Source organism: Hemitrygon akajei, chromosome 10 (assembly GCF_048418815.1).
Source record: "Hemitrygon akajei chromosome 10, sHemAka1.3, whole genome shotgun sequence".
Lineage (NCBI taxonomy): Eukaryota > Metazoa > Chordata > Chondrichthyes > Myliobatiformes > Dasyatidae > Hemitrygon > Hemitrygon akajei.
Genome location: NC_133133.1, coordinates 164357617 through 164380991, shown reverse-complemented (window position 1 = coordinate 164380991; position 23375 = coordinate 164357617). Strand labels below are relative to the sequence as shown.

The 23375-nt window shown below is 42.6% G+C and overlaps 1 protein-coding gene across 6 annotated transcripts in view; it reads left to right on the top strand.

The window, feature by feature from the left end:
- tbc1d30 (TBC1 domain family, member 30) overlaps window positions 1-23375 on the top strand; it is a 68596-nt gene that overhangs the window by 5433 nt on the left and 39788 nt on the right. For 2 of the 6 annotated variants that reach the window (XM_073059598.1, XM_073059597.1), the window contains exons 1-3: window positions 12950-14078; window positions 15169-15230; window positions 17829-17894. In XM_073059598.1, the coding sequence (XP_072915699.1) occupies window positions 13919-14078; window positions 15169-15230; window positions 17829-17894 (288 nt within the window). In that variant the 5' untranslated portion in view covers window positions 12950-13918. Of the gene's footprint in view, window positions 1-12949; window positions 14079-14465; window positions 14490-14755; window positions 14889-15168; window positions 15231-17828; window positions 17895-23375 lie in introns of those variants that run through there. The other 4 variants (XM_073059595.1, XM_073059596.1, XM_073059599.1 and 1 more) reach the window with 3 other exon arrangements.

Below are 23375 nucleotides of genomic sequence, written 5' to 3'. Positions count from 1 at the left end.
TCTTTAAGGGAAAAAATGTTCAGTTATTCATGGTGTTAAAAGCAGAAAGCCAGCTATGTAAGTACTCAGGTATAGTCACCAGACTGGAATAGGTGGAGCCAACCTTATCAGATTTTTTTTTAGTATCACCGTTGGTTCCCAATGAACATAAAGTAAGCTTTGTTCTGTATTGACAAGGAGGTATTATCTGATCTGCATTTTATTTTATAGAACATTTTCTTACAACTCATCTAATACTTTTTTATTCGATTTAAGTAAATTGTACTTGTCTAAATAAACACATACAATTGGTTACAATTGGTTTGGCAGAAGTTAATTACTTTTACTTCCTGGTGTGAGGAAGGAATATCAAAGTATAATGTCAGTAGTACAAGGAGGACTTAGGAATGAACTTGCTAAAATGTGTTTACCTCAATGAAAACCATTTAGTATCTAATTAGTAACGTGCAAGTATTAAACAAAATTTTTGTATTTTCCATGCATCAAGTTTCAACTTAAACATTTTAAACATATGTTTTGATAAAGTATTTAGTATGAATCAGGATATTGAAAATGACTATTAATGTTTGACTTACTATAATCATTGGTTTGAACTAAATATACTGTACTGACTGTCTTCACACAGTTACAGATGCGGTTGAGGGGTAGTATTGTAGTTGACTTGATTTGAGCAGGTTCTTGATTGAAAAAAAATTCTTACCAGCACATCATGATTGAAAGAAAAGGACTGGAATTGAGCAAATGACAAGGGGTCTTTGAAACATAATAACTACACCTGAAAAATAATAAAAAATACTGGCTCCATAACTTTGCATTTGCCAAACATCCAGATTTTTAGATGTGAAGAAATAAGAGGGATACAAAGATTTTTTCCAATTATTCCTAAGCAGATTTGTCAAATTATGGCAAATAATTATGTGATAAATTCTGTTGTTGAAGTAATAAATTATTATTAGGGGTTGTCTAAAAGTGGCATATGGATTCTAAGGTGTATTAGTAAACAAAATCCAAATTTGGCTTTATGTCAGAAGGCAGAAGGTAGTGGCTGACTTTGTGAAATAGGTGATAACAAAATAAAAGCCCATTTTATATCCATCCAGAGTTTTTGTACTGTCAGCAATTGGTCAGCCTGCAATTACACTCAATGACTTCCTGATCAGAGTGATATAGTTTTATTCATATTATGAGATCCCTGTCACCATTTATATACAAATGAGTCTGCTGAATGATTTCATAAAGAAGTTCTAAGTAAATTTATTATCAAAGTACATATATGTCACCATGTACAACCCTGACATTCATTTTCTTGTTGGCAAATACAATAAATCCATAGAACAATTACCACAACAGAATCAATGAAAGACCATGCCACTTGGGTGTTCAACCAGTGTGCACAAGACAAACTATGCAATACCACAAGAAAGAAATGATAATAAATAATTAAGCAATAAGTATCAAGAACATGAGATAAAGAGTCCTTGAAAGCGAGTCCATAGGTTGAGGGAACATTTCAATGATGGGGCAAGTGAAATTGAGTTTGGTTCTAGAGCCTGATGTTTGAGGCTGAGCCATGAAATCTGCAATCTGCTGAAGACCAGATCAGAGGCATTCAAGTCTGGTCACCGAGAAAGTCACATGAGGTCCAGATATTGATATCCAGAAAGCTAACCCTACTGGGGCCTAAAAAGAATGTGGATACATGCCTTGAAAATGATTGTCCAGTAGTACTTATATCAATGGTGTTTTGAGAGATTGATTGCAAAGCATATCAATTCCTGCCTGAGAAGTGACCTGGATCTGCTCCAATTTGCCTAACAAAGCAGCAGGTTGACAGCAGATGCAATTTCTTTAGCTCTTTTCTCAACACCGGAACATCTGGACAGTAAAGATGCATACATCAGATGCTCTGATCGACAACTCAGCATTCAATACCATCTTCCTGTCAAAATTAATCGATAAGCTCCAAGATCTTGACCTCAATGACTCCTTGTGCAATTGGATCCTTGATTTCCTCACTTGCAGACCCCAGTCAGTTCAGATTGCCAACAACATCTCCTCTGTGATCTCCATCTGCACAGGTGCACCACAAGGCTGTGTGCTTAGATCCCTGCTCTACTTGCTTTACACTTATGACTGTGTAGCTTAGCACAGCTCCAATGTCATATTCAAATTTGCTAACAATGCTGCTGTTCTTGGCCGAATCAAAGGTGGTGATGAATTGGCATACAGGAGGGAGATTGAAAATCTGACTTGAGTGGTGTCACAACACCAACCTCTTGCTCAATGTCAGCAAGACCAAAGAGCTGATTATTGACTTAAGGCGAAGGAAACCAGAGGTCCATGAGCCAGTCCTCATCGGAGGATCAGTGGTAGAGAGGGTCAGCAACTTTAAATTCCTCAGTGTTATTATTTCAGAGAACTTAACCTGGTAGTGCACTTACAAAGAGAGCTTGGCAACATCTCTACTTCCTTAGGAGTTTGCAGAGATTTGGCTTGACATGTAAAACTTAATAAATCTCTATAGATATGTGGTGAAGAGTATATTAACTGACTGCATCACAGTCTGGTAAGGAAACATCAATGGCCTTGAATGGAAAATCCTACAAAATGTAATGGATACATCACAGGTAAAGGCCTCCCCTCCATTAAGCACATCTCCATGAAACACTGTCACAGGAAAGCAGCATCCATAATCAGGAGACCCCCCATCACCCAGGTCACGCTCTCTTCTCATTGCTGCCAGTAGGAAGGAGGTATAGGAGCCTCAGCTGATTGTATGATTATAGGTGTGAAATCACACAGAGGGCACAGTGGAACACAGGCTGCAAAGTTCTGTCCCTCAAGGACATTGGTGAGCTAGATGAGTTTTGCCACCATCTGTGATTAATAGCAATCATGTGAGTTTTGTGAGAATGTGGATGAAATCAGCAAATGTCTTTAGGTCAGTGAAATGAAATATCTGGGATTACTCTTGGTTTAACCTTCCACACCCTTTCTAGCTGCTCTTTCAAGTCCTGGTATTTCTCCAGCTTCTCATATTCTTTCTTCCTGATGTTGCTGTCATTTGGGATTGCCACATCTATTACTATTGCCTTCTTCTCTTCCTTGTCCAGTATTACTATGTCTGGTTGGTTGGCCAGTACCTGCTCATCAATCTGTATTTGGAACTCACACAGGATCTTAGCGCTATCCTTCTCCACTACCTTCTCGGGTGTTTCCCATTTGGACTTGGGTGTGTCCAATTCGTACTCAGTGGAGATGTTCCTGTGCACAATTCCTGCAACCTGATGGTGCTTTTCAGTATATGCTGTTGCTGCCTGCATCTTGCACCCTGCTGATACGTGCTGGATGGTTTCAGTGGTTTCCTTGCACAGTCTGCATCATGGGTCTTGTCTGGTGTGATAGACCCCTGCTTCTATTGCTCCTGTACTCAGCGCCTGTTCTTGTGCAGCCATGAGCAGCATCTCTGTGCTGCCCCTCTGCCCTGTCATTTCCAGCCATTGGTAGGGCTTTCTTATGTCACCCACCTCTGATGTCCTCTAACAAACCATAAATGGATGAGACTGGAAAACGCAGAATTAATGGAATGCTACTTCAACAGTAACCCTCATGAAAGAGGATACACCCAAAGCTTGTGGGGACTCTGACAACAATGAAGACCGTTGTCCACATTCACCAAAAAACAACTGGTTACCCATTGGTTAAACAGAGGATTGCTATCACATCTTTGAATTGGAGGACATGCAGTCATGATGCACCACAGCAACGTCACCACAGAACTGAGCTGATCAGGAAGCATGAGCTCAAACTCCATCTCCATAGCTCACAGATGGTGCAAAGGTAATAACCTTGTGCATGCGAAATGCAAGTTCGAAACTCTGCTGGGGGCATATCATTGCTGGCTGTTGCAGTCAGATCATGGCTTTGTCAATCAGCAAACTAGCTTCCCCAGACTTAGAGTTACAATTCCATCAGGCGGCATGCTTGAAGCAGCCAATGAAACCTGCTCACAATTGCAACCTCCAACATGCCTGAGACCAATAACGAGATATATTCATCGGCAGCGGCAGCCCTAGAAATACTGATCTACAAAATGGGAAACAGTGGAGGATACTGTCATACGCCACCCCCCACCCCACCAGAGACAATGATCAGAAGTCAAGGTGAAATATATAACTCTCTCACTAAATAGTTTAATGCAATTTGTATTTAGGCCAGTGAAATTACATATCTAACCTTTATTAATAACAAGTGACAAGTAACTTTCATTTGAAGCTTTAATGTCATTAGATTTTAATGGAGACATGTTTTCGATATAAAGATTTATAATGACAGCGGACAATATCCAGTATGCAAAATGAGAAAAATAATCAATTTACATTGTTTTAATGTCAGTTAATGTTTTCAGACATTTTCATTTCTGTTTTATAATTATAAAACATAAGTTTCAACAAAGAACAAATGGTTGAAGTTAATGCATGCTTTCCAAGAATATGTCAAATGATTTAAGCACTTTATTGCTTTTCATGTCAATAACTGCAAAATACAATACACTTTGACATGAAGTCTGAACATTTCCATAATTTGTGTTAATTTTCTAATGCATTGCAAATGATATTCAATATTTACTGTAGTATGAGTTTCATCTGTTTTTGTCATGTGTTTCATTATGAAAAAGTCTATGAAATTGTAAAATGTTGATCATTTTTAAAGAAGTTAATTTTATTAGAATATTGGTTCACAGGTGATTTGTTGTGTGTATTGTTAAATAGAGTACTGATAAAGAGAAAGCCATCTCAGGTTTGTAAATAAATGCAGGAACAAGTTTTCAAGAAGGTTTATGTGTTTGTAGCAAAATCGGAGGTTAGTCTGTTTACAGAATTGGGATTGGCCATTTCATTTTGAGTAATGAAGGTGTGGAAAAAGGGCCGAACAGATGCCAGCCTACAAATTGTCTAGCAGGTTAATGTTTACATGCAGTAAAATTAGAAAACCTCTTACTGAATGTGATTGTCTACCTATTGCTTTGTTCATAGCGTTGTTTCTGGACTCTGTGTATGAGACATTCAAGCACTGAGATGACCTGACTTACACATTGACATCCAACATAGGCAGCAACTCATGCAGAAGCAGGTCTTCACAATTAATTTGAGATCTCCTTCAGTGATACTAGGAGAACTTGGCTGAGCAGACCTTACAGTCTCTAATAAGAAAGTTACAAGAGGAGATACTGAAAGCGGGGATCTATCCGCACGATTAGTAGGTTTGCAGGCTTGAAACCAAAATTGGTGATGTGATGGGCAGTGTCTCGGGTTGCAACAGAATCTAGATCAACTGGCAAAGAGGGCAAAGAAATAGCAAATGGAATTTAATTCAGAATTGAGTGGTTTGGGAAGATAAACAAGCATAGGTGATGCACAGTAAATAGTGGATTCTTGTGAAGGTTTTAGAATAGAGCACCAGTACGTACTGCAGTTCCCTGAAAGTTTTCACACAGTTATGTAGGGTGGTCAGAGCATTGAGTACAAGAGATAGGATGTTATGATACCGTTGTGCAAGACGTTGGTGAAACTGCATTCGGAATATTGTGAGCAGTTCTGGTCGCTGTGCCATAGAACAGGGGTTTTCAACCGTTAACTGAGGGGTCTGTGGACCCCAGGGTGGGAATTCTTGCTAGAGAGGAATGTGATTAGGTGAATGAAAATGCAGGAAAGATTCTCATGAATTTTGCCAAGACTGGAGGGGGTTTATTTATAAGGAGGGAGTGTTTAGGCTGTTTGCCCTCTTTGCCCTGGAGTCAAGAAGACTAAGGAGTAGCCTTATAGAGAATTATAAAATCATGATGGGTGTAGTTAAGGTGAATGGTCAGTCTTTTTTTCTCACCTAAAACTAAAGCGAATGGGTACAAAATGAGAGGGTAAGATTTAAAAGGAGACCTGAGGGGCAAGTTTATCAACGGAGGATCAGTGTATGGAATAAACTGCCAAAGGAAGTGGCTGAGGCAGGAACACTTACAACATTTACAATGTGGGCAGTTAAATGGATCAGCATCATCATGCGCCATATCGTATTACGTAGGCAATCATGGTCCATGACCTTGATTGTTCTTGGCAAATTTGTCTACAGAAATGTTTTGCCATTGTCTCCTTCAGGGCAGTGTCTTTACAAGACAGGTCACCCCAGCCATTATCAATACTCTTCAGAGAGTGTCTGTCTGCCTGGCGTCAGAGGTTGCATAACCAAGACTTGTGGTATGCATCAACTGCTCATTAGGCCATCCATCACATGCTCCATGGCTTCACATGACCCTGATCCAGGAGAGGGATGAGGGGACTAAGCAGGTGCTACACCTTGCCCAATGGTGACCTGAAGGCTAGTGGAGGGAAGGAGCACCTTACACCTCCTTTGGGAGCTACGTATCTTCACCCCACCATCCAAAAATAAATTGATAGGAAAGGTTTAGAAGGAAATGGGCCAAGGAAAAACACAGAAAATGCTGGAGGAACTCAGCAGGTCAGGCGGCATCTATGGAGAAGAATGAACAGTTGACGTCTCAGGCTGAGACCCTTCATCAGGATGGAATGTCAAATAAGACAAACTTGTTCAGCAGGGAAGAATTGGGCTGAAGACCCTTTTTCTAGGCAGCATAATTCTGTGACTGTGTACCTGTTGTACCTGGGTGGAAGTAGGTTAAGAATGGGGGAAACAATCTCCTATCCCCCCCCCCCCCCCACCAATCAGGCAGAAGATGTAAAAGCCTGAAAGCATGTACCACCAGACACAAGGACTGCTTCTATCCTGCTGTCTTAAGGCTATCAAACAGTCCCCTTGAAAAATAAGATGGGCTCGTAGCCTCACAGTCTGCATCACTGCAGACTCACATCTGATCATCTACCTGCATTTCACTTTCTGTGCAAAAGCAACACTTTATTCTGCATTCTGATATTGCTCTTTGGTACTGATTCAATCTACTGAGAAGATGAAATGATCTGGCAAGATTTTCGTTGCACCTTGGTCCATGTGACAATGATAAACCAATTTACACCTTGGAGCACGTTTGATATTCAAGGCCTGTGCTATTGCGCACAACCCCTTAGGCAGTAGGATTCTGCAGCACCTAGTCATCACATCGTCAATTTAACACCTCTCTGTGCAGATGATTCTCCAGGTCACTGTGTTTTTTCATGGAGGAGGAAGGAAAAACCCTGAAAACTTTGAAATAGCCATTGAAACTCTAGAAGAAGCCAGTGCTTTTTGAACCGGGGAACTATGATTCTGTTGGGCTTAGATGTTCCCCACACGCCGCAAAAAAGATTATCTGCCTTTTTGATTGAAGAGAATCTAGGTTTAAATCTGTTTATATCTTGGTTAGGCATTGAGCAATAGGGTTACAACAGAATCTAGATCAAATGGGAAAGAGGGCAAAAGAATAGCAAGCGGAATTTAATTCAGGCTCAAGTGATTTTGGGAATTCAGCAATATTGTCAACAGGGAAGTCCTGGATTTGCTTGGATTGATAAATAGAATGTACCACCAGATGAGGAAACCACCCAAAAAAGGAGTCAATTACTTTTCATTCCCAAATAAGTAGTTAATTAATGATCTAAATTTGAAGCATATCATTTTGTCTTTAAGGAAAATTCATGGGTAATACCAATGTAGCATTATTTTCTCAGTCATGATATGCTACCACTGATTATCAAATTGGATTATAACTCAGAATCTTGTGTTTTTGAATCTACAGTACAGGTAGCAGTTTGATAGTTCAAATTCGCTTGTGCTGCCAGTAGATTAAGTGTAAACCAAATTTAACATGAAGGGTTAATAAAGGATATCACTATGGAAACAGGAGGAAAGAAGTGTTCTGAAATAATCAGAGAGCCTTAAAAAAGCTCTTTAATCTTATAATTAGGCATTATAAACAGTGCTGAAGAGGCAACATTTGAAAACCCATAAGACTCAGATAAGACCTTAAGACATAGGAGTAGAAATAGGCCATTCAGCCCATCTAGTTGCTCTGTCATTTCATCATGGCTGATACTATCCCTCTCAAACTCCATTCTCCTGCCTTCCTTCTATGACCTTTGGCATCCTAACTAATCAAAAAACTATCAACCTCCACTTTAAATATTCATAACGACTTTGCCTTCACAGCAGTCTCGGCAAAGAATTCCGCAGATTCATCATCCTTTGTTGAAAGAAATTATTCCTCTTCTCTTTTCTGAAGGAATGTCCTTGCATTCTGAGGCTCTGCCCTCTGTTCCTAGACTCCCCTGATGTAGGAAAGACCCTTTCCATGTCCATTCTACCTAGGCTTTTCAATATTTAAAATTTAGATATGGGGCACAGAGAAATGAATACTGAACCTGTGACCAAGTGATGGAACATTGTAGCATTGTTCCCCACTTGGCAACGGAAATTAGTTCTTTAAGTAGGAAGGCTGCAATCAGTGTTTGCACTGCACCACCCTGTAATTCAGCGCTTCAATACCCCTGCAGTACATGATGTCCAATCTCAGTTTACAGCAACTATTGTTGTACCTGTGCATGGACCAACCCTGTACTGCTTCACACCCACATCGCTCTGGCATCAGAAGTGTCTTCCTATGTTAAAGGAGCACTCTGAGCTGAAGCCCAGCTGACCGCATTCTCACCTCTCACTCAGAAACCCCTGGGTTCACGTTCCGCTCCACAGGCTCTCTGAGATTCTTTTACTTACCATGTCTTTCAATGTCCAATTCACGCCAGCCTCCTTGAATAAACTTTTCAGGCTTGTGCCATCACTTCCTGTGGCCTGAATTCCTCAGTGGACGTATTCCTATCTTAAAGATGCCTTTGAAATGCTAATTGGTTCTGTTGTTCATCTAACTGTATTATCTGTATCATTATCCCATATGTACAAAATTAATAACATCTTTGTAATTGGAAAATCACCAGTAGTATGATTTATAATACGATCACAACTCTGAATCTCTCAGTGCAAAGAATTTGATGTAAAATTGTTGGGGAATGTGATTTATTAACAAAAGTCCTTGGCACTTTGGTGCAATTGTGACCCTTTTTCAAGTTTCTTACAATAATTATATATGATGTATAGTATATTACATATAATGTATAGTATAAATATAATAGTATACATGCATTTATTGTGCAAAGTTTTAGGCACATATATACAGCTAGGGTACTGTATTTGTCAATGTGGAGTGGAGACTGAATTTGTAAATCTGGTGGGAGCAAGGAATGTTGGGGATTGTGAAGGTGGAGTGCCACGGGAGAGATGTGGGGCAGGTGGCAGAGAAGGATTGTGGGGTAAGAGGTGGTGCAGGTGCAGACACATTCAGCATGAGACACCACGCAAGGTCATTTGATTCCAAACAATTGGTTTCTTGATCATTACAGAATGCCTCTCTGGTGCCTCCTGTTCCTTCTCCTTTTCCAAACCACGATTCTTCTCTCTCTGCCCCCTTCTCACTCTCAGTCCACAATAGAGACCCGTATCAGAATCAGTTTTATCATCACTCGCATATGTCATGATTTTTTTTTGTGGCAGCAGTACAGTGCAATACATAAAATTACTGAGCAAAAGTCTTAGGTACTCTAGCTATACAGTATATACTGTATATGTGCCTCAGACTTGAATGTATGTATATTCTGGATCATTGGGATCTCATCTGTGGAAGGTGTGACCTGTATAAAAGGAGGGTTACACCTGAACCTAAGGGGGATCAATATCTTTGTGGTTAGGTTTGCTAGGACTGTGAGGGACGGTTTAAGCTAATTTGGCAGGGGGATGGGAACAACCAGATGCAGTGTGTAGTGAGATTGTGAAGAAGGACAGGCAAATTATAGGGCAAAATTGCAGTCTGTGGGATGAGTTAAAGTGTAATAGGGAGCCAAAATCAAAAAGACAAATACAGGACTGACAGTATTACATCTGACTGCACACAGTACTTGGAATAAGGTAGATGATCTATTAGCACAGGTAGAGAATGGCAGATGTGATGTTGTGGCTGAAAGAAGATCATAGTTGGGAGCTTAACCTCTAAGGGTACCAAAAAGACAGGCAGGTAGGCATAGGGGGTGGGGTGGCTCTGTTGGTAAAGGTAAAACAAAATCCATAGAAAGAGGTGACATAGGTCGGTAGGTGTTAAATCCTTATAGGTAGAGTTAAGAAACTGCAAGAATAAAAAGACCCTGATGTGAGTTATATACAGGCCTCCAGCAGTAACCAGAGTGTGGACTACAAATTTTAACAGGAGATAGAAAAGACACATAAAAAGGGCATGGTATGAAAATCATGGGAGATTCCAGGTAAATTGGGAAAATCGGGAGGGAATTTGTAGAATGCCTATGAGATGGCGTGTTACAGCAGCTTGTGATTGAGCCCACCGGGGAAGGGCAGTTCTGGATTGGGTGTTTTGTACTAGAACATAGAAGTCTACAACATATTACAGGCCCTTCAGCCCACAATGTTGTACCTACTCTAGAAGCTAACTGCCTTGAATTTCCCTTCTGCATAGCCCTCTATTTTCTAAGCTCCATGTACCTATCTAAGAGTCTCTTAAAAGACCCTATTGTGTCCGCCTCTACCACCATTGCCAGCAGTGCATTCCACGCACCCACCACTCTCTGTGTGAAAAGCTTACCTCTGACATCCCCTTGGTACCTATTTCCAAACATCTTAAAACTATGCCCCCTTGTGTTAGCCATTTCAGACCTGGGAAAAAGCTTCTGGCTATCCACACGATCAATGCCTCTCATCATCTTGTACACCTCTATCAGGTCACCTCTCATCCTTTGTCAGTCCTAGGAAAGAAGACCAAGTTCACTCAATCTATTCTCATAAGGCATGTTCTCCAATCCAAGCAACATCCTTGTAAATCTCCTCTGCACCCTCTCTATAGTATCCACATCCTTCCTGTAATGAGGAGACCAGAACTGAGCACAGTACTCCAAGTGGGGTGTAACTAAGGTCTTATATGGCTGTAACAACCCAGATTTGATTAGAGGGCTTAAGATAAAGGAACACTTAGGATACAGTATTCAAAATATAATAGAATTCACCCTGCAGTTTGAGAAGGCAAAGCTAAGATTGGATGTATCAGTATTACAGTTCAGTAAAGGAGTTACAGAGGCATGAGAGAGAAGCTGGCCAAAGTTGATTGGAAGGAGACATGGGCACAGATGACGGCAGAACAGTAATGCCTGGTGTTTCTGGGGGAAATTCAGAAGGCGCAGGAAAGATGCATCCCAAAGATAAAAAAAAGTATTCTAAAGGGAGAATGATACAACTGTGGCTGACAAGGGAAGACAAGGGCAGCATAAAAACAAAACATCGGGCATATAACATTGCAAAAATTAGTGCGATTGTAGAGGATTGGGATTTTAAAATCCAAAAGAAGGCATTTAAAAAAGCCATAAGGAGAAAAGTTGAAATATGAAGGTAAGCTAGCCGATAATATAAAAGAGGATACTAAACAATTTTTCAGATATATAAAGAGTAAAAGAGAGCTGAGAGTGATATTGGACACTGGAAAATGTGCTGAGAGGTAGTAGTGTAATAGGGGGACAAAGACATGGTGGATGAACTTAATAAGTATTTTGAGTCCATCTTCAGGGTGGAAGACACTTCCTAGCAGAATGCCAGAAATGTGAGAGCAGCAGGGGGCAGAAGTGAGTGTCATTGCTGTTACTAAGGAGAGGGTGCTTGGGGGAGCTGAAAAGTCTGATGGTCGACAAGTCACCTGGACCAGATGGACTACACCCCAGCATTCTGAAAGGAATAGCTGAAGAGATTGTGGAGGCATTAGTAAAAATCTTCCAAGAATCATTAGATTCTGGAATAGTTCCAGAGTATTGAAAAATTGCAAATGTCACTCCACTCTTTAAGAAGGAAGGAAATTATAAGCCAGTTAGCCTGATTTCAGTGGTTGGGAAGATAGCATTATTTAGAATGAGGTTTCGGTGTATTTGGAGGCACATGATAACATAGGCCAAAGCAAGCATGGTTTTTTTTTAAAGGAGAGAACTTGTCTGACAAATCTGTTGGAATTCTTTGAGGAAGTAACAGGCAAGATAAACACAAGACAGTCAGTGGATGTTGTTTTATTTGGGTTTTCATAAGGACTTTAACAAGGTGATGCACATGAGGCTGTTTTATTAAGATAAGTGCCCACAAATAGAAGATTGGCTGGGAGGGCAGAGTGGGAATAAAGGGGGCCTTTTCTGGTTTGCTGCTGGTAACTAGTGAGGTGCTGTAAGGGGTTGGTGTTGTGACAGTTTCTTTTCACATTCTATATCAGCGATTTGGAGGGAAGAATTGATGGCTTTGTGGCCAAATTTGTGGATGATCTGAAGATAAGTGGAGGGGCAGATAGTGTTGAGGAAACAGGGTGTCTGCTGAAGGACTCGGGCAGACTGGGTGAATGGTCAAAGAAGTGGCAGGTGAAATATAGTGCAGGAAGTGCAAAGTCATGCATGTTGGCAGAAGCAATAAAGGTGTGGACTATTTACTAAATGGTGAAGAAAATTTAAAAGTCAGAGGTGAAAAGGGACTTGGGAGTCCTCGTGCAGAATTTCCGAAAGGTTAACTTGCAGGTTGAGTCAGTGGTGAAGAATGCAAATGATATGCTAGCATTAACTTCCAGAGGTCTAGAATATAAATGTAAGGATGTGACGCTGAAGGCTTTGGTCAGACTGCACTTGGAATATTGTGAGCAGTTTTAGGACCCTTATCAAAGAAAAGATGTGGGGGCATTGGAGGGGGTCCGGAGGATGTTCATGAGAATGTCCCAGGGACGAAAGGGTTAACACATTGAAGACCGTTTGTTGGCTCTGGGGCTGTACTGGCTGGAATTTAGAAGAATGGAGGTCTCAATGAAACCTATCAAATATTGAAATGCCTAGATAGAGTGGATATGCAGAGTGGGGGAGATTAAGACCTGCGGGCACAGCCTCAGAAATGAGGGACGTCCATTTAGAACAGAGCTGAGGAAAGATGCTTTCCGCCAGAATCTGTGGAATTCATTGCCTCAGACAGCTGTGTAGGCCAAGTCGCTGGGAATATCAGAGAGGCTGATAGGTTCTCGATTAATCAGGGTGTCAAAGGTTATGGTGTGTGTGTAAATGCACTAACCTTAACTGGAGCTAATTTTGTTTTTGCAAATTTGTGTGAGAAGATTTTCATGGTGGTCCGAAGGGCCTGTACTATGTGGTGTCCTGTTTCATGTTGTAAATCTAAAACGAGAAGTGTGTATGCGAGTGAGAATGAGTGGTGGGGAGGACGAATAGTGATGTTACATGAACCATTTGTTTGGAGACTACTTTCGAGCGCCCTGTACATCACACCACTCTTACCCAACATTATAGGAACTGGGAGAGAGAGGGTTGGCTTGTCTTTCTTTTTTACATCCCGGCGCTACACCTCCCGAATTCGACGCCTTCTCAATTAATATTCATCGTCAGTATTTCCAAGCCGACCTACATGCCCGCGTATACAAATGGCAACGTTCACTGAAATCCAACCATTCCGACGTGAGAAAACGGCCGCTGCTTCGGAAAGTTTATTTTAATCGGACCGGGATATCCGCAAACACTCCGTTCGGGGAGGTGCAGTGGTTTCCGAGTGAAGATACTCTGGTAGTGATGCTGTGTCAAGGTGGGCGGTTACACGGATTGCAGTGAAACGGCCGTGTTACTACTGCTGCACTGCAGATATCCCCCGACAAAGACATCAACAAACCCTTTAATGTCTCTGCTATCGCTGGCTCTGTTAGTTTTGTCCATATACTTGTTAAAAAAAAAACAGAAAAGCTCGAAATGACGAACGCGATTGGGCGCCCATCTGAACGCTCGACATAAACCAAGGTCTGTTTCCAGGGAATAAGCTCTCGGGGTTGTGCTTTGAACCAGGATACGGAATGAAAAAGGGTAAACAGTCCCTGTCTTCAGGCAAACGTATTGGGAAGTGTTTGAAAAGGCAGAACACGGCGAGTATGACCAACATCATCAGCAATGTCCTTAAAAAGAGAAGCTGCATCGCGCGGACCGCTCCACGGCTGCTGTGCACCCTGGAACCAGGTGAAGCCTCTTCTTGTTGAAAAGAAACCACAGTAAAAGAGCGATCCGTAAGGAACATCTTGTAAATCGTGTGCATGTCCGATTGTGTGGAGGGTCCAGCCCAACAGCGGAATGCCAGGAGTTTAATGTCGAAATGGCACCGCCGCAAAATCCATTTCCCCCCCAAGTTTAAACAACGCCCTTGCTTCTGTTTTTAATGCCGGGCTGAGGGGAGGGGGCGAGTTATAATCGTGGCTCGATGGGTCTATTGTGTACTTTAACAATGCAAAGACCAGCGAGTGGGTGTTATGTGCATCAGCCGATTAGGTTTCATGAGCGGGGTGTTTGCGGATCTGCCGGTGCCCGGGGAAAGCTTCCCTAGACGGGGGCTTTGGATCGCAGTGACAGGGAAGCGAAGTTCGATGGCAGCAGGTATGGCGGAGGAAGCGGTGAGCCGGGAGGCGGTGTGTATGAGGCTCCCTTGTTTGTACGGGGGAGCGGATGGATGGTTGGCGTTTTGTTTAAAGGAGGAAATGCTGGTGACAGGGGTTGCAACAGAAAAAGGCAGGGAACTCTTCAGTTTTCACCAGCAGCCGTGTACAATGCGGAACCGTGAACCTCTGGAGATCATAGCTGCCGAAGTACGATTTGGCCCGGTGTAATGACCGTTGATTGATCTGCGCACGCATTCAGCAGTGCCCGTGTCCGGGACATTCAGCACCTGCTGTTTCGTGGACAGTTCAAAATGGGCTCCCTACCCTTCCTGGAAATGGCCTTGTATAAACTGCCCATCTTTCCGACCCCAGAAAGCGGCCGAGAAGCTGGCTGTTGGTGGGTATCTGTAGCGAGGAGAAAGCAGATTTGTTATCTGCCAGATAGCGTGATGCTTCGCGAGAGTGCGGCGCCGTGACCGTGATTTGACGGTGGCTGCTGGAGAATACAGCTGTTGTTTTGACAGACAATTACTGCAGAACAGCCGTCTGAATAGTATATTCAATGAAACGAGTCTGCTCCTTTTCCTTATATAAGCACCATACTTATTGTGAGAATTTGCATGTTTCTTTTTGGCGCTAATATTTCCTCTGTTCCCCCCCCCCCCCCCCCCGCTTAGGAGTCGATACAAAGTTGAAATTTACAATCGAACCATCTCTGAGCAAGCACGGGTTTCAGCAGGTACGGAACTCTCTTTAACACGGTCACAGACCTAGAGTCATAATTGGGATGTGGGAAGGTAGTTGAGGGTATAACATAGGTGACCAGTAGGGAGAGAACTTGCTGCCCAATGCCCTCCTGGAAATATCTTATTTCTAGTTATGATTTTGCCTCCCTCACGGCATTTGCTCAGATAATGAAACAGTCGGCATTTTTAGACTGACGCAACCCCAAGTTTTTGTGAATGAGTGGCAAGCAACATTGACATAAACTGGCTATCCTCAACAGAAGCGAGACTCCAAGGCAAAGCAACTATCACAGATGCTGAAAAGCTGGAAGTACTCCAATATTTGACAATCATCTGCAAAATCAGATTGACCCCTACAACTAGCGAGGCTCTTAGATGACGTCCATGGCCACACACACACTTTAGTAAGAGTTTGGCCCCCGAAATGGGTGTGTTGCTGCCAGTTACATTAACCACTTCAAGCTGCAAAGTCCATGCAAACGATATTCTTTTCCAAGTCAATTTGACTGGGTTGTGTGTGCTTACTTGCTTGCTGCCCGTTCCACCGCTAGTGTGTAGGGGTAGCAATGAAGATCCTCCATCTCCGGCAGCGTTCAGGGCTTCCATCATCATGTCAGGAACTTCCTCCCAGTTTTCATTACTGTCAGTCCTGCAAATCCACTAGTAGAGATTCAGGAATACCACGCATACACAGATATACAGTAGAAGGATTCTCAAACGCATCTCTCCCATTTCCCGCACATCTGCCCGCCACCCCACTCGGGATAGGGTTCCCCTTGTCCTCACCTACCACCCCACCAGCCTCCAGGTCCAACGTATAATTCTCCTTAACTTCCACCACCTCCAACGGGATCCCGCTACCAAGCACATCTTTCCCTCCCCCCCCCCCCCTTTCTGCTTTCCGCAGGGATTTCTCCCTTGTCCACTTGTCCCCTCCCATCCCTTCCCACTGATCTCCCTCCTGGCACTTATCCTTGTAAGTGGAACAAGTGCTACACCTGCCCTTACACTTCCTCCCTCACCACCATTCAGGACCCCAGACAGTCCTTCCAGGTGAGGCGACACTTCACCTGTGAGTCGGCTGGTGTGGTACACTGCGGCCGGTGCTCCTGGTATGGCCTTTTATATATTGGTGAGACCCAACGCAGACTGGGAGACTGTTTCGCTGAACACCTACGCTCGGTCCGCCAGAGAAAGCAGGATCTCCCAGTGGCCACACATTTTAATTCCAAGTCCCATTCCCATTCTGATATCTCTATCCATGGCCTCCTCTACTGTCAAAATGAATCCAAACTCAGGTTGGAGGAACAACACCTTATATACCGGCTGGGTAGCCTCCAACTTGATGGCATGAACATTGACTTCTCTAACTTCCGTTAATGCCCCTCCTCCCCTTCTTACCCCATCCCTGACATATTTAGTTGTTTGCCTGTTCTCCATCTCCCTCTGGTGCTTCCCCACCCCCCCCCCCCCCGCTTTCTTTCTCCCAAGGCCTCCCGGTCCCATGATCCTTTCCCTTCTCCAGCTCTGTATCACTCTCGCCAATCACCTTTCCAGCTCTTAACTTCATCCCACTCCCACCCCCCCCCCAGTCTTCTCCTATCATTTCACACTTCCCCCTCCCCCCACTACTTTCAAATCTCTTACTATCTTTCCTTTCCGTTAGAAGAGTTTCGGCCCGAAACGTCGACAGTGCTTCTCCTTATAGATGCTGCCTGGTCTGCTGTGTTCCACCAGCATTTTGTGTGTGTGTTGAAGGATTCTTCATTGCTGTTTCCATAACAATTTTGTTTGACCAGTTGGGGTTAGCCCTGAACTGAACCTGTAAAGCTGGAGGACAGATGGACCACTCTTGGTCTGTCCTTTTACCCTTTGACCTGTTTGGCATGGGTCAAGAGCCGAAGCATAAAGCCCGACTCCAGCCAACCTATGTAGCTGTCCAGATCCTGAGGCACACAAGCTTCCAAACTCAACAACGAGGTCATGTTCCTCTTGGAGGTAGGGCGTGTATCAAAGTTCCTTAATTGTCACTTGGTTAGGGTTCTGAAAATCTCAAGGGCACATTCAACAAGAGCCAAACCAAAAACTAAACACCTCCTGCTTGCAAGGCAAAAAAAAAAGAAAAATCATGAATGAGTGACCAGATCAGACAATGAAAACTTGATAAATCGTAGGAGCTACCAGTTGCATGAAGTCAAAGTCTATTTAACCTTAACACTTTCAGACTGGTAACTCATGTAAGACCCAGCATACCAGTGGAAATATCCATGCATAGATGGGAGATCAGGTGAATCTGAGCACTGCCAATTAATTTTCTGATGGATTGTGCTTGACTATAATGTTTTGTCATGTCAGATACTTTTAAGAATACAATGGCTTCATTGTCATGGAAGTTGACAACTAGCACAAATCCCCACAGGGCAATCAAACCTATCTTTACCAGCATCAATAGTTGCCTTCTGAAGTACAGGAATGATTGGAAAAATGATTTTACTTCAAGATGAAAATTGCAGTGATAGCTAAAACAATTTAAATTTTTTTTTACTGAAACTACTTTGTAGAATTAACTGATAACTATACCTTCATTTTAGTGGTATGATGCTCTGAAAGCTGTTGCTAGATTGCCAACAGGAATACCAAAGGAATGGAGGAAAAGGGTAAGTGATTCCCAATTGTAAAGTCTCTTTCTATATCTTTAATTAACAAGTATTTATCAATAATAATACTTAAAGAGTTATTTTCATCTTCAGTGGGCATATTATGCAGTAATATGTGTAATCAGAGTCTGATTAGGAACAGTCAGCATGGATTTGTGCGTGGAAAGTCATGTTTGACAAATCTTATTGAATTTTTTGAAGAGGTTACGAGGAAAGTTGACGATGGTAAAGCAGCGGATGTTGTCTATATGGACTTCAGTAAGGCCTTTGACAAGGTTCCACACAGAAGGGTAGTTAGGAAGGTTCAACTGTTAGGTATTAATATTGAAGTAGTAAAATGGATTCAACAGTGGCTGGATGGGAGATGCCAGAGAGTAGTGGTGGATAACTGTTTGTCAGGTTGGAGGCCGGTGACTAGTGGTGTGCCTCAGGGATCTGTTATGGGTCCAATGTTGTTTGTCATATACATTAATGATCTGGATGATGGGGTGCTAAATTGGATTAGTAAGTATACAGATGATACTAAGGTAGGTGGCGTTGTGGATAATGAAGTAGGTTTTCAAAGTTTGCAGAGAGATTTAAGCCAGTTAGAAGAGTGGGCTGGGCGATGGCAGATGGAGTTTAATGCTGATAAATGTGAGGTGCTACATTTTGGTAGGAATAATTCAAATAGGACATACATGGTAAATGGTAGGGCTTTGAAGAATGCAGTAGAACAGAATGATCTAGGAATAATAGTGCATAGTTCCCTGAAGGTGGAATCTCATGTGGATAAGTTGGTGAAGAAAGCTTTTGGTATATTGGCCTTTATAAATCAGAGCATTGAGTATAGGAGTTGGGATGTAATGTTAAAATTGTACAAGGCATTGATAAGGCCAAATTTGGAGTATTGTGTACAGTTCTGGTCACCGAATTATAAGAAAGATGTCAACAAAATAGAGAGAGTACAGAGAAGATTTACTAGAATGTTACTTGGGTTTCAGCACCTAAGTTACAGGGAAAGATTGAACAAGTTAGGTCTTTATTCTTTGGAGCGTAGAAGGTTGAGGGGGGACTTGATAGAGGTATTTAAAATTATGAGGGGGATAGATAGAGTTGACGTGGATAGGCTTTTTCCATTGAGAGTAGGGGAGAATCAAACAAGAGGACATGAGTTGAGAGTTAGGGGGCAAAAGTTTAAGGGTAACACAAGGGGGAATTTCTTTACTCAGAGAGTGGTAGCTGTGTGGTACGAGATTCCAGTAGAAGTGGTAGAGGCAGGTTCGGTATTGTCATTTAAAGTAAAATTTGATAGGTATATGGACAGGAAAGGAATGGACGGTTATGGGCTGAGTGCGGGTCGGTGGAACTAGGTGAGAGTAAGCATTTGGCACGGACTAGAAGGGCCGAGATGGCCTGTTTCCGTGCTGTAATTGTTATATGGTTATATAATATAAAGGATTATTATTACCGATTGCAGTTGTAGCTGCAGTTGTAACATAATCTTCAAGTTTGCAGTCTTCACAATTTGTGACAATGGTAATAGAGAGACGGCATTTAATTTGGATCTGGAGTATATTGTATTATTTCATAAGAGTTTGTAAAGGCCAGGACTCTTGAGAAGGAGCAGCTAAAGTCAGATGTATCAGTATTGTAGTGGAGTAAAGGAAATTACAGAGGCACAAAAGAGGAGCTGGCGAACATGGATTGGAAAGGAACATGAGCAGGGATGAGGACAGAGCAGCAATGGCTGGAATTTTTGGGAGCAATTTGGAAGACGCAGGATTTATACATCACATAGAAGAAGTAGTATTCCAAAACCAGGATGATACAACCATGGCTGACAAGAGACGTCAAAGCCAACATAAAACCATGTTTTTATAAACTACAGTATTCACTATTCTCTCATTGTCCACTTTCTCTTCCCTTCCTTAGTTCATTATAAACCATCTATTGTTAGGTGTATTTTAGAAACATAGAAAACCTACAACACAAAACAGGCCCTTCAGCCCACAAAGTTTTGCCAAACATGTCCCTACCTTAGAAATTACTAGACTTCCTCATAGCCCTCTATTTTGCTAAGCTCCATGTACCTATCCAAAAGTCTCTTAGAAGGCCCTGTCGTATCTGCCTCCACCACCATTGCTGGCAGCCCATTCCACATGATCACCACTCTCTGCGTATAAAACCTACCCCTGACATCTCCTCTGTACCTACACCCCAGCACCTTAAACCTGTGTCCTCTTGTGGCAACCATTTCAACCCTGGAAAAAAGCCTCTGACTATCCACACGATCAATGCCTCTCGTCATCTTATACACCTCCTCAAGATTTTGCTCTTGTAATGAAGACCAGATCCCTAATGATAAATATGGCAGGAAAATTGGAAGAAAAGAGTAAAGTCGTTTCACATAAGAGGAGTTTTTGGAACACTGAATGGTAGGCAGGACATAATAAAGGAGCAGTTGTTACATTCCTATGGTTGCATAGACAGGTGTTGTAGGAGAATGAAAGAATATTGAGTTAGCTGTGGAAGTGCTTTCACAGTAGAAAGTAGTCAATAGCCTTCCCTATGGAAATGTAGGAAGAGAAACTGAGGAAGGGAAGGGAAAGTGAGGATAATGGAATAGAAATTGGAAGTAATGTTGATGATTTGTAGAGTCTGGTGAGAGCAGAGTAACATTCCTCAGTTTCTAAACAAAGAGGTAAGTGGAGTGGAGTTGCAGCTGATAGGCAGTGGGGTGCAAGTGGTGGTGGTGGTGATAAGGGCAGGTGGAACAATATGTTGGTGGACATTTTGAGTAGGACTAGAACAACACTGTGTCCCTCCAATCCCACAGAATAGACTCGACCAGGTTGGATAAGGAAATGTTTCCAACATCACATGCCCAAAACATACCAACCCTAACTCGTGCTTCTTTGGAGCGTGGAAGGAAGTCGGAAAACTTGGAGGAAATCCATGCGGTCATGGGGAGAATGAATAAATTCTTTACAAACAGTGTCAGGAATTGAACTGTGATCTTACAGCTGATGCTGTAGAGCTTTATGCTAACAGTGTCTTTGTAAAGGGATTGGACATCTCTCTTTTCACAGATGCCGGCTTAAAAATTCCGCAATGTATAGTAGATCAACATTTTTGTGCATTGTGGAACAGAGCGTTAACAAAAGAATTGATTGTATTATGAGCATTTTCTCTGAAATTATATTGTGGCCATCTGGGCATAAGCAGTGATGTCAAGCAGCATTCATGATTCATTTGACATCTTGGCCTTTTCTCCTTGGAGTGACAGAGGATGAGAGGTGACCTGATTGAGGTGTATAAGATGATGAGAGGCATTGATCATGGGGATAGTCAGAGGCATTTTCCCAGGGCTGAAATGGCTAGCACAGGAGGACACAGTTTTAAGGTGCTTGGAAGTAGGTACAGAGGAGATGTCAGCGGCAAGTTTTTTTATGCAGAGGGTGGTGAGTGGGTGGAATGGGCTGCCGGCAACGGTGGTGGAGGCGGATACGATAGGGTCTTTTGAGAGGCTCCTGGATAGGTACATGGAGCTTAGAAAAATAGAGGGCTATGGGTAACCCCAGGTAATTTGTAAAGTAAGTACCTGTTTGGCACGTCATCGTGGGCCAAAGGGCCAGTATTGTGCTGTAGGTTTTCTGTGTTCTACTACTTGTGAAATATCGTTATGCAGTGATAAGGCTCATGAGTGTCAGAAACACACCTTCAACAATGAAACAAGAAGACCTTAATTAGAGTAACACGTACAAAATGCGGCAGGAACTCAGCAGGTCGGGTAGCATCTGTGGAAAGGAATAAACATTTCAGACCAAGACCCTTCATCAGTACCCTTCACCTTAACTGATGGGGTTGAGGGCTGCTGCAGTATCACTTATGACTGTCACCTCCCTGATGCTCTACAGTCATATTGTACACAAATAGATCTTTCAGCTCATTGAATATTTCTATCTGTCATCCATCCATCTATCATCATTTGCCCACGTTCTCTTTAGCTCCCCCCCACCCACCCTCCCGCACAAGGCTAACATTCATTTATATAATAGGGGAATTTACATGGGCTGTTAATCCACCAATGCACGTATCTTTGAGGGGTGGGAGGAAACTGGAGCGCCAGGAGGAAACCCTCACCTCACATAGAGAATGCAAACAGCACCTGGGATCAGGATTCAAACCGGTTCTCTAGCACTGTGAGGCAGAGGCTTCACTAGCTGTGTCACTGTGCTGCCCACTGAACAGCTGGAGTGGAGTCCATGGCATCAGCCATCTGTTGTCTTCAATGCAGGGGCTACTTTATGTTTCATTAGAACTACCAATTGTTCCAACCACTGTTGTCTCCTCACTACCAAAGTTCAGGGCCATCTCCCATCTAATGACCTCCACTATGTTCTCCGCGGCTGGCATTGCAATGTGATGACTCACCCCCATCCTTCCCCCCCCCCCCCCCCTTCCCCACCCCCCACGTCCTGTTCCTGGACCTCTGCTAATTTCCTGGTATTCACACTCCAATACAATCCCCACTAACTTTCTCTGTGATGTTAAGACCATAAGACCATTAGATATAGGAGAAGAATTAGGCCATTTGGGCCATCGAGTCTGCTCCACCATTTCATCTTAACTGATGTAATTTTCCTCTCAGCTCCAATCTCCTGCCTTCTCCCTGTATCCCTTCATGAATCTATCAATCTCTGCCTTAAATATACATAAAAACTTGGCCTCTATAGCTCCCTGTGGCAAAGAATTCCACAGATTCACTACTCTTTGTCTAAAGAAATTCATAAGATCATAAGATATAGGAGCAGAAGTAGGCCATTTGGCCCATAGAGTCTGCTCCACCATTCAATCATGGGCTGATTCAATTCTTCCAATCATTCCCACTCCCCTGCCTTCTCCCCATACCCTTTGATGCCCTGGCTATTCAACAACATATCTATCTCTGCCTTAAATACACCCAACAACTTGGTCTCCACAGCTGCTCATGGCAACAAATTCCACAGATTTACCACCCTCTGACTAAAGTAATTTCTCTGTATCTTTGTTCTAAATGGACGTCCTTCAATCCTGAAGTTGTGCCCTCATGTCCCAGACTTCCCTACCATGTGAAATAACTTCACCATATCTAATCTGTTCAGGCCTTTTAACATTCAGATTGTTTCTATGAGATCCCCCTTCATTCTCCTGAACCCCAGGGAATACAGCCCAAGAGCTGCCAGACGTTCCTTATACGGTAACCCTTTCTTTCCTGGAATTATTCTCGTGAATCTTCTCTGAACCCTCTCCAATGTCAGTATATCCTTTCTAAAATAAGGAGCCCAAAACTGCACACAATACTCCATGTGGTCTCACGCGTGCCTTATAGGGCCGCAACATCACATCCCTGCTCTTATATTTTATACCTCTAGAAATGATTCCTCCTCATCTCTGTTCTAAAAAGATGTCCATCTAATTCTGAGGCTGTGTCCTCTGGTCATAGACTCTGTCACCATA